This window comes from Petaurus breviceps, unplaced genomic scaffold, assembly GCF_028583685.1.
Source record: "Petaurus breviceps papuanus isolate PSGF00001 unplaced genomic scaffold, PetGlider_PUasm1.0 90604, whole genome shotgun sequence".
Taxonomy (NCBI): domain Eukaryota; kingdom Metazoa; phylum Chordata; class Mammalia; order Diprotodontia; family Petauridae; genus Petaurus; species Petaurus breviceps.
In genome coordinates, this window is record NW_027187285.1 from 6,058,278 (window position 1) to 6,075,569 (window position 17,292).

General features: G+C 36.4%; 1 protein-coding gene across 7 annotated transcripts in view; it reads left to right on the top strand.

The window, feature by feature from the left end:
- The window catches only part of MSL2 (MSL complex subunit 2), a 50,685-nt gene extending 35,479 nt beyond the window's left edge, over positions 1–15,206 (top strand). For all 7 annotated transcript variants that reach the window (XM_069063926.1, XM_069063924.1, XM_069063927.1 and 4 more), the window contains one exon: positions 11,816–15,206. In XM_069063926.1, the coding sequence (XP_068920027.1) occupies positions 11,896–13,407 (1,512 nt within the window). In that variant the 5' untranslated portion in view covers positions 11,816–11,895 and the 3' untranslated portion in view covers positions 13,408–15,206. The remainder of the gene's footprint in view (positions 1–11,815) is intronic.
- The last annotated feature ends 2,086 nt before the right edge of the window (positions 15,207–17,292 follow it).

A 17,292-nucleotide genomic window follows, 5' to 3' on the forward strand; every position in this document is an offset into this window, starting at 1 on the left:
TTCCCCGCTACTTTCCTGTAGGGTAAGATACCCAATTGAGTGTGTATGTTGTTCCCTCTTTAAACTAAATCCAATGTAAGGTGGACTCTTTCCTTCTTGCTCTTCCCCTCCATTATAGCAGCCTTCTCCTGCCTCCTTTATTTGAGATAATATACCCCATTCTGTCTTTCCCCTTCTCCTCCCAATATATTCCTCTCTCACCTCTTTATTTTTTGATGTCCATTCACATTCAACTCACCCTGTGCCCTTCATGTATACATGTACACACATTTACACATACACATATATACATACACAAATACACCCACTTATACATACATACACACATACATATAATCCCTTCAACTATCCTCATACTGAGAAAAGTCTCATGAGTTACAAACACCGTCTTTCCATGTAGGAATGTAAATAGTTCAACTTTAATAAGTTTCTTATGATTTCTCTTTCCTGTTCACCTTCTCATGCTTCTCTTGCTTCTTGTATTTCGAAGTCATATTTTTTTTTCAAATGCTTTATTAACTTCTGATTTACATCATTCATTTCCGCCACATTTTGAGTTACAAATTTTCTCCCCGTTTTTCCCCTACCCACTGCCCCAAAATAGCAGTCCCACAGGACATCCCCTCCTCCAATCTGCTCTCTCCCATATTTTCTCCCATACCCCTTCCTACTTTTCCAGTGCATCTCTATGCCCCAGTGCCTGTATATCCTATTTCTCAATTACATGTAAAATAGTATTAATAATAGTATGTATATATATTTGAATATTTGATTTTAAAACTTTGAAGACAAGCAGTTCAGTATAGGTTGTACATGTGTGGCTAATGCAAAACAATAACATAGTAGATGATATATTGTAAAAGACTGACTATATTTCCCTCCCTCCTATCCCACCCTCCACTTGTTCTATTCTCTACTTTGATCCTGTCCCTTTTCAAAAGTGGGTGCTTCCAACTTCCCACCCCTCAAGCCTGCCCTCCCTTCCATCATCCCCCCTCTCATCCCCTCCCCCCTTTTTCTCCTGGAGGGTGAGATACCCTATTTAGTGTGTATTTCATTCTCTCCTCAAGTCAAATTCAATGGGAATAAGGTTGACCCATTCCCTTTTGCCTTCCTATTCTTCCCCTCCATTGTAACCATTTTCCCTTGCCTCTTCTATATGAAATAGTTTACCCCATTCTGTCTCCCCATCTCCTGTCATTATATTCCTCTCTCACCTCTTAATTTCACCTTTTAAGTATCATCCCTTCCTGTTAAATTGGTCCTGTGCCCTCAATCTATGTATACCTGTAAACATGTATACACACATTCATATATGTATTAATATGCCCATATACCCTCATATATAGACATATATATATATATATATATATATATTTCTCTTCCCTTCAACTACTGAGAAAAGTTTCATAAGTTACAATTATTGTTTTTCCATGTAGGAATGTTAATAGTTCAACTTTGATAAGTTCCTTATGATTTCTTTTCCCTGTTTGCCTTTCTCATGCTTCCCTTGCTTCTTGTATCTGAATGTCAAATTTTCTATTCAACTCTGGTTTTTTTCAACTCTTTTTTTTTTTCATCAAGAATGCTTTAAAGTCTATTCCACTGAATGACCATATTTTCCCCTGAAACATGATACTCAGTTTTGCTGGGTAGGTGACTCTTGGTTTTAATCCCAGCTCCTTGGACCTCTGGAATATCATATTCCAAGCCCTTCGATCCCTCAGTGTAGAAGCTGCCAGATCCTGGGTTATCCTGATTGTATTTCCACAATATTCAAATTGTTTCTTTCTGGCTGCTTGTAATATTCTCTCCTCAATCTGGGAATTCCAGAACCTGGCTATAATATTCCTAGGAGTTTTCTTTTTGGGATCTTTTTCAGGAGGTGATCGGTGGATTCTTTAAACCTTTATTTTGCCCTCCGGTTCTAAAACATCAGGGCAATTTTCTTTGAGAACTTCCTGGAGGATGATTTCTAGGTTCTTGGTTTGATCATGGCTTTCAGGTAGTCCAAGAATTTTTAAATTATCTCACCTGTATCTATTTTCCAGGTCAGTGGTTTTCCCCATGAGATATTTCGCATTGCCTTCTATTCTTTCATTTGTTTGAATCTGTTTAACAGCATCTTGATGTCTCATAAAGTCATTAGCTTCCATTTGCTCCAATCTAATTCTGAAGAAATGATTCTCCTCATTGAGCTTTTGAGATTCTTTTTCCATCTGGAAAATTCTGCTTTTTAAGGCATTCTTCTCCTCATTGCCTTTTTGAGCCTCCTTTGCCATTTGAGTTCGTCTCTTTTTTAAGGTGTTATTTCCTCAGTCAGGCTGTTGACTCTCATTTCGTAATTTTCTTGCATTGTTCTCATTTCTCTTCCCAGTTTTTCCTCCACTTCTCTTATCTGCTTCTTAAGGTCCTCTATGGCCTGTAACCAGCTTGTATTTTCCTTTGAAGCTTTTGGTGCAGGAGTTCTGACTTCACTGCCTTCCTCCTGTTCCATGCTTTTCTCCTTTTTGTCCCCAAAATAGGAGTCTAATGTTGGAATCTTCTGTCTGCTATGTTTCCTTTGCCTGGTCATGTTGCCCCTCAGTCACTTGACCCCTGGGCTTTTTGCCACAGTAGGACTCTGCCACCAGACAGGGGAGCTTTTGTCCCAAATGGTGGGGTTTTCTCAGCTGCCGGAGGTATTAGATGGGTGCCCTATCTGAGGTCTCCACATGCTCTGGCAAGCTGGACACACACCCCGGGACCTCCGTCCTTGACTGTAATCCAGATCCAAGGAGGTTAAAGTGAGAGCGATTATCTCTCAGACTAGTTGCTTGGTCCCCCTACACTCTGCAGGCCAGGAGCTGAAGCTGCTATGTGGCGCTGGCTGGCTGTGCTTGCGTCTCAGCGGCTCCTCGCCAGTCACGCACTCCCACTTACTGGGTCCCAAAGTCCAACTGCACTGACCTCTTACTTTGTCTTTTGCATCTATGTGTTGATAAATCTGGAAACGGCCACAGCTGCTGCTGATCTGGAGTCCCTCTGCCCGGGGGATGGTAAGGCCCGCCCTGGGGCTAAAGCCTTGGAGTGGAGCTGGGCTCGGCTCCCAGAGCGCTGTCCTGGCCGATTCCTGCTGGCCTGCCAGGCTGTCCTCAGCGGGAGGTTAGCTTCTCTGTGTCATTTTGTGGGTTCTGTAGCTCCAAAGTTTGTTTACAGCCCCCTTTTTACATGGATTGGGGAAGGTGGAAGCCAGAGTAGTGGGGAGGTCCTGCTTCTACTCCATCCCCCCAAAGTCATATTTTCTGTTTAGCTCTGGTTTTTTCATCAAGAATGCTTAAAAGTCCTCTATTCCATTGAATGTCATATTTTCTCCTGAAGTATTATACTCAGTTTTACCAGTGATTTCTTGGTTTTAATCCTAGCTACTTTGGCCTCCAGAATATCATATTCCAAGCCCTTCAATCCCTTAATGTAGAAGCTGCTAGATCTTGTGTTATCCTGATTGTATTTCCATAGTACTCAAATTGTTTCTTCCTGACTGCTTGTAATATTTTCTCCTTGACCTGGGAACTCTGGAATTTGGCTATAATATTCCTAGGAGTTTTCTTTTTGGAATCTTTTTTTCAAGAGGTGATTGGTGAATTCTTTGCATCTCTATTTTGCCCTCTGGTTCTAGAATATCAGGGCAATTTTCCGTGCTAATTTCTTGAAAGATGATGTCTAGGCTCTTTTTTTGATCATGGCTTTCAGGTAGTCCAGTAATTTTTAAATTCTTTCTCTTGGATCTGTTTTTCAGGTCAGTAGTTTTTCCAGTGAGATATTTTGCACTGCCTTCTATTTTTTCATTTGTTTGGATCTGTTTTATAGTATCTTGATTTCCATAAAGTCATTAGCTTCCAATTGTTCTAATCTAATTTTTAACATATAATTTTTAATAATTTCAGTGAGTTTTTGAAATTCTTTTCCCATCTGGGCAATTTGGCATTTTAAGGCTCATTGGCATTTTGGGCCTCTTTTGCCATTTGAATTAGTGTTTTTTTTTTCTTCTTCTTTTTGGAGGGGGGGGGGAGGGCAAGGCAGTTGGGGTTAAGTGACTTGCCCAAGGTCACAGGGCTAGTTTTTTGTGTTAAGTGTCTGAGGCTGGATTTGAACTCAGGTTCTCCTGACTCCAGGGCCAGTGTTCTATTCACTGCACCACCTAGCTGCCTTGAGTTACTCTGTTTCTTAAGGTGTTATTTTCTTCAGTATTTTTTGGGGCCTCCTTTAACAGGCTTGTTGACTCACTTTTCGATTGTCTTTGTCCCCTCAAAATGATTCTGTAGTTTGATTAGGCTTCCTGTGCTCATACTAATTTTTTCAGAGAAAGTAACCAGAGTGAGCTATAGATCTTAGTACTTTTTTTTTTTAAGGGGAGAAGGGCTATATTTATATGAATATGATCGCCTCCATTTACCTTTGACATTTTGCTAAAGAAGGTAAGACAGGCATTATTCCTAAACATTACTGAACACTTTTTATGCTTTAAAACATCAACTACTATAGCAGATGGAGGCTCCTTTAAGAAAGATGAGTATCCTTCATTTTTTCTGGAACAGGAGTTTAAATTTAAAAAGCATTGAATATCTCTATGCGGAAGAAATCAACAAGTATGTATTAAGCAGTCAGTAAGCATTTATTAAGCATGTGCCATGGACTAATAAGGACCTGGGCTGCAAAGAAAGGCAAAACATAGGTCTTGCTTTCAAGAGGCTCATAGTCTAGTACCTATTTGCCAAACTTTGTATAAGGCTCTGGGAGTACAAGTGTGAAGAACTAAACAACCTGAAACAATCCTCAGTCACCATTGGCTTACATTTTAATGGAAGGAAAGAAAGGAAAGAGACCCAGTAATGAAGCAATACAAAGCAGCCAATCACCTAACTGTAGCAGTTTCTGGAGCTACATTTGAATTGACTTTCCAGTGACTATATATCAGTTGTTGAGGTTTGAGCTGTAAGGAGGGCCTCTTTTTCCTAGACTAGATGGTACTTAGAGCCTACAGGAAAAGCTACATGTAAATGCACTTTTCAGTTACTTACGTATTAGCTCTTTTAATATAGGGGCAGCCTTACAGTTAAATTTTGAGTAAAATTATTAGTAGAGTTGGACCAGATGTGGACGACTTCTGCTCTGCTGTGTAACTCTGCATTCTTTAGTATGAGAACAAAAATCTTAAGGAAGATTTCAAATCAGCAAAGACTAGATGATTAAATACTTTCACTTACTTTTTATGTTGGAAATGGGAGCCTACCAGAGGGTAGCTGGTGCTACAGTGGATAGACGTGTGCCTACAGTCAGGAGGGGCATGAATTCAAATCTGGCCTCAGATATTTACTGTGTGACCCTGGGCAAGTCACTTAACCTGTTTGCTTCAGTTTCCTGAATTGTAAAATGAGGATGATAGCACCTACATAGCAGAACTGTTGTGAGGATCAAATAAGACTAAAAAAAACAGTGCTTAGCACAGTGTCTGGATACATAGTAGGCAGTGTGTAAATGTTGAATCTCTTCCCTTTTCTTCCCTGTAAAGGAATGTGTAGCAAGATGTGTACAGGAAAAACTTGTAAAATCCTCTTAAAAGAGTTTGCTAAGATACTGGTCCCACCTTCTGTGGTGTATATGTTTGGGAAGATTGAGGCTAATGCTAAGTTACTGACAGTTGATGTGGGACTGAGGGAACCACTGATTTAGGATGTGTTAGCTTCTAGTAAGCTTTTTGCTATAGTTCTGAGTAGTAGAAGAAGGGACAGGGTTTTTGCACAGCACACCAAAGAAGTGTGTCAAAGAAAATTAGTCATCATACTTGGAAGTTGTTGTCCCCTTGCTAAAACTTGTGAAGTAACTTGATTTAATGATTGGTAATGATTTAAATAAATTAGGTTAAAATCTGGAAAAAGAAAGGAAAAATAGCTGATGTGATCATCCTAAAAAGTTTTTAATCTCTTGAAACTAAGACATTAAAAAAGGCTCACAGATTGCTTTATTTTTTAGAACTATCTTTCTGGATTTTAAAGGTTTTTTTTCTCACTCAAACCTAAGTCAATATACAATATATTTATAACATGATAAACATTACCAAAGATTAAGTAGCTTATTGAATGACTGATTAAGATTAGAGGTCCAATAACATTACTGCGATCACTTGTGTTTTAAACTTAAGTTTCAGTGCTGAAGTGAGTTAAAATGGTATCCTCAGTGTCTTGGATGAGGAGTGTGTATGAAAAATGCAAATCTTCTCTTATGATCAGTGTAGAAATAGTACATGTAAATAGCAATCAGTATCTCTTAGAGGAACGTTTTATATATTGAAGTAACAGAACAAAGAATTCAAGGAAGTTTGTGGAAATTAGTGGGCAGATTATTAATCATATACACACTGTACATTTTAAAAATGAAAACTAGGCTTTCCCTTAGATTGAAGTGGGTGTGTTTTAAATAATAAAACTTTTCGTTTTGGAGATTAAGAATGTAAAAATAGATGGTGAGGGAAGTTTAATAATAATATGTAAAAAACACCACCACCTATTGGTGAAAGATAGGATTTTAACAGCAAATACCTTTTCATTTGGGTCCAGTGTAGTCCTTTGAAGTCTTGATACCTAGCTGATTGGTATAAATTTTGTATAACTGTGTAGAATTCTTTATATTTGGTTAGAATGGTGTATTCTGTTCTATTTTTCTGTTTTGACTTTATTTTGCTTTAGTTTTATAATCTTTTCTTTCTGCTTCCCTTTCCTGTAAATTTTTTTTCATTTTACATCATTTTTCCCCTTATCTTGCCCCAGTAGTCAGAAAACATATTTACATATTCCTTCTCATCTTCTCATTCTCAAAGTTATTACTTTAAACTTAATATTCCCTTTTTACTTTAACGTGAAAGTACTTGGAGGTCCTGTTTGTCTCTTTATTCTCATGTTGCTCTGGTTCTATTATTTTCCTTGACAAATTTCTTCCATCTCTTCTTTGTCAGAGCTGCTAGGTGAGAGGTACAATGATATCTATCTTTCTCTGTTAGCTATGGTAATGAGGCACAGCAGAAAGGGACTAGGGAAATTCCACGTCTGTGCATTATATGGGAGCCATGAGTCTTCTTTGGGAGGGCTTTCCACCACATCTTCTCAATTTTCACTTGTTTTTGGCCAATTGATTGACTGATTCTTTTGTTTTTTTTTTCTTTTTTAAGGAAATGTTTTATTAAAAATTAAATATTCAATAGCAATAGGATAAACTGAATTTGTTAGTAACTAACTATATAAAGTATGATAATTTTTCAGTTTTTTCACTCTTAATTCTGCATCAAGATTTTTTCCATTCTTATTCCCCTTTCTCCTTCAATTCAATAAATCTTATTCAACAAATGTGATCAAATTTTAAAACTATTAATGAAGAAAACTCTCACATTTAATTTTTTTTTTTTGCTGTCATTAATTGGTATTAAAGCATCCAGAAACATTTCTTAGACCCAGGAACTGGTGTTGTAAAGGTAATTTTGTGGATGTGCCGAGCCTTCTACCCAAGAAGCATGATTATTTTTAAACTTTTACTGAACTCTTTCAGGTTTGCAAAACAGATCTGTTATCCTTATCATCCCGTCTTCAGGCAGTATGTTTTGTGGAAGCATATAGCTAGAATTTTTTTGATTCTCTCCGAATCCTGCTGTAATTTGTTATTATTAAAGAAATCAGTATAAAAGTAGCTCAGTTACTTGAAACTTGTCATTTCAGTACATCTTAAATTTTTTCTTTTACAAATTTGAAATTAGACCTCAAAAACGAACAGTTCCATACGCACAATAGAATAGATCATATGTAAAATCACAGATTTCTAATACACACTGCTTTCTTTAAAGCATGTGCACATGCATGTAAGTTCAGTATGTTACTTTCATATCTGTCCTGCTTTTGTTCCTTCTGTTTTCTTCTGTGCATTTAAAGTAATGTGTCAGTGAGCCTCTTTTTTGGGCAGCATTATTGCTAGCATTTTTTCTTTTCCTCTTTATGTGATTGTAGGAAATGTATATTTTATTCTTCTGGTTCTGCTTTTTTTTTTTTTTAACTTTATATTACGTAATAAATACCTTTCCAGATTTCTTTGTAATTCTCATACTTGTCTGTTTTAATTACATTTTAGTATTCCATGATGACAGCACAATTTATTTAACCACACTTCTATTGTTAGACATTTAGATTGGTTCTGATTTTTTTGCAGGTACATGCAATGATATGAAATATTTAAACAAGTAATTCTTATTTGGGATTTTTGTGCTTTCAGGGTATATTTTTAACTGGGTCAAGATTCTATTTTTAAAAGTCTTGGAATAAGTTAAGCACCACAATTTAAAGCAGTTGGGGAAAATATCATGTAACTTGGTATTCTTTTCATTATAAATGCAATATGTTTTTGGGGTTAAGTAACTTGATCAAGGTTACACGGCCAGTTATTTCTGGGTGTGGTGCTAAGTATCTGAGCCCGGATTTGATCCCAGGTCATCCGGACTCTGAAGCCAGTGCTCTTACTCACTGAGCCACCTGGCAGCCCCTAAGCAATTGGGGTTAAGTAACTTGCTTAAGGTTACACGGCCAGATGTTTCTGGGTGGGTGCTAAGTGTCTGAGCCTGGATTTGATCCCAGGTCATCCCGACTCTGGGGCCGGTACTCTTACTGTGCTACTTGGCCGCCCCTGTTATAAAAAATTTTAGGGCACTAAATTCATCCAAAACTAAGATATTAATACTTAGAATTGTAAAATTTATGTTGTATTCTTTGTAGTAATTTTAAAATCACACTTTATGGTAATAAAACACCTTTTTTGGACAATATTTCACTTGATCCCCTACCACACGAGTTAATAAGTAGTGCACATATTCCTGTTTTATAAATGAAAAAAACTGAACTGAGGTTTGGAGACCATATTAGATGACTTGTCCAGGGTGACTTAGCTAAAAAAATGTCAAAACAAAACTTCTGTCTTCTGATACCAGTCCAGTGTTTTTCTCCTATACCATGATGCCTTTCTTTCAATAATCAATTACATATCTGGGTATCTGTGGAATTAAAAAACATGACATCCCTGTTTTCAAGAATTTCATAGTATAATTGAAGAACTTAATTCAGAAAGCAACACATACACAGAGAGTTATATATTGATAATGAAGTGAAAAATTTTGTTCTACATATTAGAAGTGATCTTTTAAACAAATGTGCCTGGGAGAGTGAGTTGTAGATGTCAATCCTGCCTTAGTGTAAAGTAGTATAATTATCATTAACAACAAAAAGGTAATTTTGGTGCATTGGCAACTTTCTGGGTGTGGAGATCTGGATGGGATATTGTAGTTAGAACTTGTTGTTAAGTTGTGTCTGACTCTTTTGACTTCACATTTGGGGTTTTCTTGGCCAAGATACTGGAGTGGTTTGCCATTTCTTTCTCCAGCTCATTTTACGGAGAAGAACTGAGGTGGATAGGCATAAGTGACTTGCCCAGAATCACACACAGCTAGTAAGTGTGAGGTTGGAATTAAAATCAGGTCTTCCTGACCTCAGGACCAGCCCTCTTATTTGATGTGCCACCTAGCTGTCTGAAGTTGGATACAAAGAAATGGTAATGGTAAGAGCTGGGAAAATGGTAAAAGAAAGGGAGGTGCAGGGTAATTCAAGACAGATTTTTAATTCTGACTAGAATTTTGTTTTCTTCCCAATCCCATTTCCCTTAACCCAGAAATAGGATGGAAAGTGGTTCCTTTTTTGAGAATAGACTCTCAAGGGGAAGATAGTTATCTTAAGGAGAGTATACTATTGTATTGACATTTCATGAGTGTTGCATGGTAGATCTGTGCCCATCTCTTTCCCTTCCTACACTTAAACACACACACTAGTTGTTTTGTAAATTGGACATGAAATTACTGGTAACTTTCATAGGAGTTAAGTGCTTTTCATCAAAAGAAAATTATAGAGGTGATTTTAATGGTATGAAGTCTATAGGTAAAATGTAAGGTGATTGGCCTTGCCACGAAAAGGATTTGGTATCTGGGAGTAATAAGATATAAGTGATGGGAGAAGATTATGGTGACTTTATATTATAAAGTGACTTTGGAAAAATCACGGTCCCAGAAGTCATTATTAGCTTTACATTAGAGATGTTGAATGATGTGATGAAATCGTACATGTGCAGTTACCTAAATCTTATTACCAAATTCTTGGGTGAAATTCTTAGAAATTACCAAATTTCTAACTATATTATGACCCATCTTTTTGCCTCTTCTGTGCCCAGGGACTAGTTCTAAGTAAGGGTTAAAAGGCAGGTAGGTATCTCAAGACAGGTTCCTTTGATTAGACTATATATGGGTCATGGTAATTTGTAAGTTGGCAAGTTATTGTACTTTATCAGAGTCGTCATAGTTGGTTCTTACCCATAGTCTTTGAAAAATTTGACTATTTCTCTTTAATAGTACTTCTTTTAACTAGTTTTTTATCATCATTTGGGCGTGTCTGCTTTAAAAAATGATTGTCTTCACCTTTTCATACTGAACTGAAGATATATCTAATAGCTTGCCACCTGTCTGTGACTCAGTTTCTTCTACTGACTTGTGTCCAGGCATCAATATCTGCAGTTTCAGTGAAGATATATTTTCATTCTCAGATGGACAGACATTGGCATAAGATTAAACTCCTGTCTTTTGAAGTAGTGCTTCTTTTCCTCTTTTGTTCTTATCTTTTCCCTTCCTCTGAAATGCAACTCATCCAGAATGGTAGATCATATAAAAATAATCTGTAACTTTGTGTTAATAGCTTTGGTTTGTATGTTTTCTTCGTTTCTTGATCATATTGATAGAATATGGCTATATGTTTGAATATATTGTTAATTCTCTGCGTGTCAGTATTAATCTGTAAATTTCATACCATGTCAAATCACATAATAAAACTGTATTATGAAAATGCAGGAGAAGGTAGACACTCCATGCCTTTTTAAATGAAAAGATGGAGAAAATAATTTTTAAAGCAGACACATCAGGATTTATATATCCAAATGAATCTTGTCTTTAAAGTGTAATCTGCTTGTTAGATTTTCTGTGTATTTCAACAGTAATGACAATTCTCAGAATATTGTTTCTGTTGGGAAAACAACAAAAATTCTCATCATATACTTAAGCAAAGTTTGTCCTGAACCCTTTTTGTGGATTCAGCTGTATATAGTATGTGAAATAATTTAGGATAAGCTAACGTTGCCACTTCATGCATTTCAGAAAACACTTAAGTTCTAACTGTCTTGATGGCATCCCCTTTCATGTTGCTGCTACCAAAGATGCTAGGGACAGGGAGAATTTAATTCTGTGGTTTTTCTTGGTAGAGAGAATCCACGATACAGCACTTAATCATTTCATCTACTTTGAGCTTGTGAGATGTCTTTCACTTTTTTACCTCAGTAGTCCTGAGGTATAGAGGAGGCAAAAAGTTGGGTCATAGTACAGATAGAAAGATTTTAGTCACACACGAAAGAATCCTGGTTTTCAAATAAAGACATGGGGAAGTTGGCAGTAGTATAGATAGTGGGTATTTTTCTTTTTTCTTATTGATAATCATTTTCTTTTGATTTTTATAAGACATTTTCCAGTTGTTGAGTATTGTTTTGGTTTCCTACTAGGTTTCTTTTTCTAACTGTAACCTGGTCTGGTAAACTTTAAGTGATCTTAGATGTGACAAGGTAAATGGAAACTCACCTTAATTTCAGCTCATGTCCAGCCCATGCAAATTTAGATTTTGTTATACTAAAGTCTTCCTCCTTCCCTTTTTTCTTTTAGGAAATTTGCTGCAAGATCCTATTGCTCCCACCAACTCGACATGTCAACACTATGTCTGCAAAACTTGTAAAGGCAAGAAAATGATGATGAAGCCGTCATGTAGCTGGTGCAAGGACTATGAACAGTTTGAGGAGAATAAACAATTAAGCATCTTAGTAAACTGCTACAAAAAACTATGTGAATACATAACACAAACTACGTTGGCACGGGACATCATTGAAGCAGTTGATTGTTCTGCTGATATTTTGGCGTTGCTCAAAGATGGATCTTTGCTTTGTGAAGAGATGGAAAAACCCTCAGATTCATCCTTTGCTTTGTGTTTGACACATTCCCCTTTACCTTCAACCTCAGAAACTACTAATGATCCTCAAGCTAGTTTATCCCCAGTACCTGAAAGCACACTCAATATTGATATCAGTAGTTCTGTTATCAATGGATTGCCCACTTGTAATGGGCTTTCTATAGATAAGTTTGGTATAAATATTCCTTCACCTGAACATTCAAATACAATTGATGTATGTAACACTGGAGTTGACATAAAAACTGAAGATATATCTAATAGCTTGCCACCTGTCTGTGACTCAGTTTCTACTGATTTGTGTCCAGGCATCAATATCTGCAGTTTCAGTGAAGATATAAAACCTGGTGACTCTTTATTACTTAGTGTTGAGGAAGTACTCCGGAGCTTAGAAACTGTTTCAAACACAGAGGTGGTTTGTTCTAATTTGCAGCCTAACTTGGAAGCTAGTGTATCCAATGGATCTTTTATGCAGCTCTCTTCCCAACCTCTTAGCCATGTTTTCATGTCCACCAATCCATCACCTCATGGGATATCATGTACAGCAGCAACACCTAAGGTCGCTAAGTTAAATAGAAAACGATCAAGGTCAGAAAGTGATAGTGAGAAAGTCCAGCCACTTCCTATTTCTAGCATCATCCGGGGCCCAACACTGGGGGCATCAGCTCCTGTAACAGTGAAACGAGAGAGCAAAATCTCTCTTCAGCCTATAGCCACTGTTCCTAATGGAGGCACTACTCCTAAAATCAGCAAAACTGTACTTTTATCTAATAAAAGCATGAAAAAGAATTTGGAACATGGACCCAAAAAATCTCACCCTAAAGCCAAACCAGGTCTTCTGAAAACAAAAGATAAAGCAACAAAGGAAAAGATTCCTAGCAATAATGTTATGCCAGGAAGTCCTACCAAGACTGTGTACAAAAAGCCACAAGAGAAGAAAGGGTGTAAGTGTGGGCGTGCTACTCAAAATCCAAGTGTTCTTACCTGCCGAGGCCAACGCTGCCCTTGCTACTCTAACCGCAAAGCCTGCTTAGACTGTATATGTCGTGGCTGCCAAAACTCATATATGGCCAATGGTGAGAAGAAGCTGGAGGCATTTGCAGTGCCAGAAAAGGCCTTGGAGCAGACCAGGCTTACTTTGGGCATTAATGTGACCAGCATTGCTGTGCGCAATGCCAGCACAAGCACCAGTGTAATTAATGTAACAGGGTCACCAGTAACTACGTTTTTAGCTGCCAGTACACATGATGATAAAAGTTTGGATGAAGCTATAGACATGAGATATGACTGTTAAGTCAGTCTGTTTTCTCACCCTACTCTGTTGGGAAAATAGCTACAGTTTTAAGGCAGCTATGGTTCTGTTGGTTTAACTTGCCGGAGCTCCTGCATATAGATCACTTGTATCAAGTGTTTTCATTGCTAAGTTATATGTGTTAGTGTCGGGGAAATAGTTTGCAGATAATGGAGGAGTAACCCTACAACTATATGTCCTTAGTTCTTACAGAACCTCATAGATTGAGAACAAATGCTGATGCAACTGATTTATACAAAATGATCTTTGGCAAGGAAAATAACATTAACCTCATTGTTTCTGGTCATGCTTTGTGCGTAATCAAAGTTTCTGATTAAATGTAAGGAAGTGGTATCTAGTCAGTCCATCAAGATTGTGCTAATTTTATGTGGAAAAGTAGCCATTAGCTTGGTTTTTTTGGGGGGTGGGGTAGGGGTGGGAGGGAGGTTGTGTTGCTTCCAAAAAGCCATCGATTTCTCCTGTTGAAAAGCTGATGTATCCAGCCCAACTTTTGTGCTGACATACCATTTCTGATCATGAAAATTGGCTACGTGGTATAAGTAGCAGTTCATAAATCAGTATTATGAAAGAAAATTTGCCCCTCATTAGAAATGCTTAAGAAATCTGTCTAAGTGAAAGAACTGAAATTGTCAGCTAGACTTCAAACATTAAGCTGTTAATGCTGTAAGCTCTTCTAAGTCGAGCCCCTGTATTAGTTAAGTCTGATTAATTTCTGGTTTTAAAAAAATCTTTAAAAGTTCTTCCTTCACTTTGAACAATGTTCTAATTGGCTACAATAAGGAAGTGGAGAAGAGCCATTTTAATTCTGAAGGCAATTGAATTTAGACGATACTAGGTGATAAAATAAATATACGAACCAATAGTTAATTTAGAAATTGGGATTTGTTTAAAATAATTTTGGAATAATGCCCTACAACTTGTCCAGATTTATTATAAAATTATATTACTGCTATAGGCCACTTCTTCATTTTTGGTTTTTGTAACAGTTTCTTGCAACATACATTATTTTGAATATGGCTCTTAAGTTAAAAAGGTGCTATTTGGTTATGAAGGCTTCTTTATAGAAACTTTAAAAAACAACTTTATATGAAGCCTGTGTATTTTTTAGGTAGGTTTGAAAATAGGGGAATCTTCTTTAGACTGCACTTGCATGTAAAGCACAAAAAAATATGTTTCAGTTTAAGTCCACCTCTTTCTTCCCTATTCTATTGGGGAGACAGATGAGTCACAAACATTCTGCTGAAGGGAAATCTAGTCAGTTGCTTCAAAGAGCACAGCACAAACAAAAACAAGGACTGACTAGATTGTAAAGAAATGCCCTACTGATTGAAAAGAAAAGGAGAAGTCGCTGTTTTGACAGCACATGTCAAGAAAAACACTGCTAGAAATTTTCCAGTTTCTACTCTGTCCACCATCTCAAGTGAGATCTGACATAACATTGAAGATATGTTTTGATTTGGCACACAGCATGCACAATGATGGTTACTCACCAGTCCAAGAAACGAGGGAAACCTTTGGACACAGAGCAGATGACACCTCCTTCTGTTTTGTAGTGTACCCTGGTGTCATTTTCTGTGAATGTGGTCAGGTAGAGTTGTTTCTGTTGTTGCTGTTGTTTGTTGTTGGGTTTGTTTTTTTTTTTCGTCTCTTTTTGGTGGGGTGGGGGGGCTAAAGCCATAGGAAGAAAAATGTGATGTATGTGTCCAGTATGTACTATTTTGTTTTTGTTTTGCAAGAAGAGTCGAACTATTTTTGATAACAAGAGTAAATGGTGGAAAATGCTTCTTAGTCGTCTTGTCTTTATTTGCTACCCCTAGTTTCTCAAGATTTTATTTAAGTCATGTGTTAGCAATGTCTTATGAAAAATGTATTTGGTCAAAATTTGTAATAATTTTGTGTTGACCAAAAATTGCCATATCATAGAAACTACTTCCATTAAGTTGATGATTACAACTTAAAATGTAAATTAGTTATTATTTATTCCAGAAATTATTATTGCAAAGAAAATGCTAGAAATGGACTAATTGGGATATTTTTGCAAGGCCCCTAAGTTTTCTTAATGCAGCTGATGTTACAGCTCTAAATTCAGTTACCTGATTGTTTCCCAAATTTAATGTGATTACCTTAGTTTCCTATTTATTGCTGCATGGGATGGTGGCAATTTAGAAAATGTGGAAACCATGAGTATGTGAGATCTCTGATTGTTGTGTAATGTTGAAAATGATGATTTCAGGTTGTTTTTAACACAAATTTCCCTTTTTTATGCTGGTATTCTCACTGCCACGTTTTTTGAAATATGTATTATGCCCTAAGTCTATCAATAAATGTTAGTTTTCTAATTTCATGGTGTAGAATGTTGAGGGCTTTGGGATGGTATGCACTCAATGTTTCCTAATATATAATTTTAGGAAAAACAATTTGATTATATCTTGTTCCTTTTTTATGGTTATATTTTGTTGCTTTTCTACATTCTGTAAATTTTTAAAACTGATAACTAGTGGCTTAAAAGGAAGATAAAGAAACTACTGAAAAGAAGTCCGAGTTGTCTCAGAAATTGTCTAAGAAGATCTGAAACGATCAGAAGAATTAAGTTGCTTTTATTGTCCAGTTATTTACAATGTCACATCTTATTCTCTTTTTGATAACCTGTGAGGAATATTAACTCAAATCTTTATTTTTATGTTTTGAGGTGGAACTTTTGTAATTTAAAAATTTATCTTTGCTGGATAGCCTAAGCACAAATTCTTATGTAGATTTTTGCTAATAGGAGTCATATGTTAAAAGAGGTAGGAAATTTTATGTAGTAAAATACCTTCTCAAAACTTGAAGAAAAGTATATTTTATGAAAACAAGTAGGTAGATGCATATTCCGTGTTTTTGCACACGAAGAGATACCAAAATACAGTGGTTTAGAATTAGAAAGTGATTAAAAATACATTACTGAATGTATAGCACTTTGTACTTTTAAAAACTAAATTTGCAAAGCTTCTGAAATAGATTTAAGAAAATTTGATATCTAGGGTACCATACTCTAAATTAAAATTTTTTTTTCAAATAATGGATATACCTTATTGCTAAACTAAAAGTGGTCAGCAGGACAAGTAGCATTTATTTACATGTCTGGGGCAGGGTTTTAGATACAGGAATGAGAACTTGACCCAGAATGGTGTATGTATTATTGAGGGTCAGGATGAATGTATTTGAATGGAGATGTATGTGACCAAAAGAGCTTTAAACTGGAAATGGAGGAAAAGGGTGAAAACGACATTTTAAGCCTAATGTCACAAAAGAATTAACAGGTAAGACACTAGTTTAATGAAATAAACGATAATTTATAGATAAGATTGCTGCATTTTGTAAAATTGTTGGGTGTTGACTGCAGTGCTGGAGAAAAAAGATAGTATTATTTTATGAAAGAGGAAAAACAGTGGATTGTTAAGGTTCTGAGTTTGATTCTTGGCAAAATTCTAAAATGGATTGTCAAAATATTATTTTGTGAGCACACAAGGAAAAGAATAGTGATCAGTAAGTACCAATATGAATTCATCAGGAAGAAGTCATGCAATTCTGACTTTTTCTTTTTCTTTCATTCGTTTTAGTAGTTTAGTTAGACTAAATTGATCAAGGGAATACTGTAAATAAAACCTGTAACTGAAATGCAGCAAGGTATTGATAGAATAGTTTATGATATCCTTGTGGGCAAGATGGAGAGATTGTTAGCCAGATGGCAGTTAGGTGCATTTAGAATCCAGAAAACCTGTGATTAAGGAAGGAATCAGGCTGAAGGAATGTTTCATGGAGTACCATAAGATGTGGTCACTAGCCCCTTTTTTGTTAAGCCTTTTCATTAGCAACTTGGATGGTATG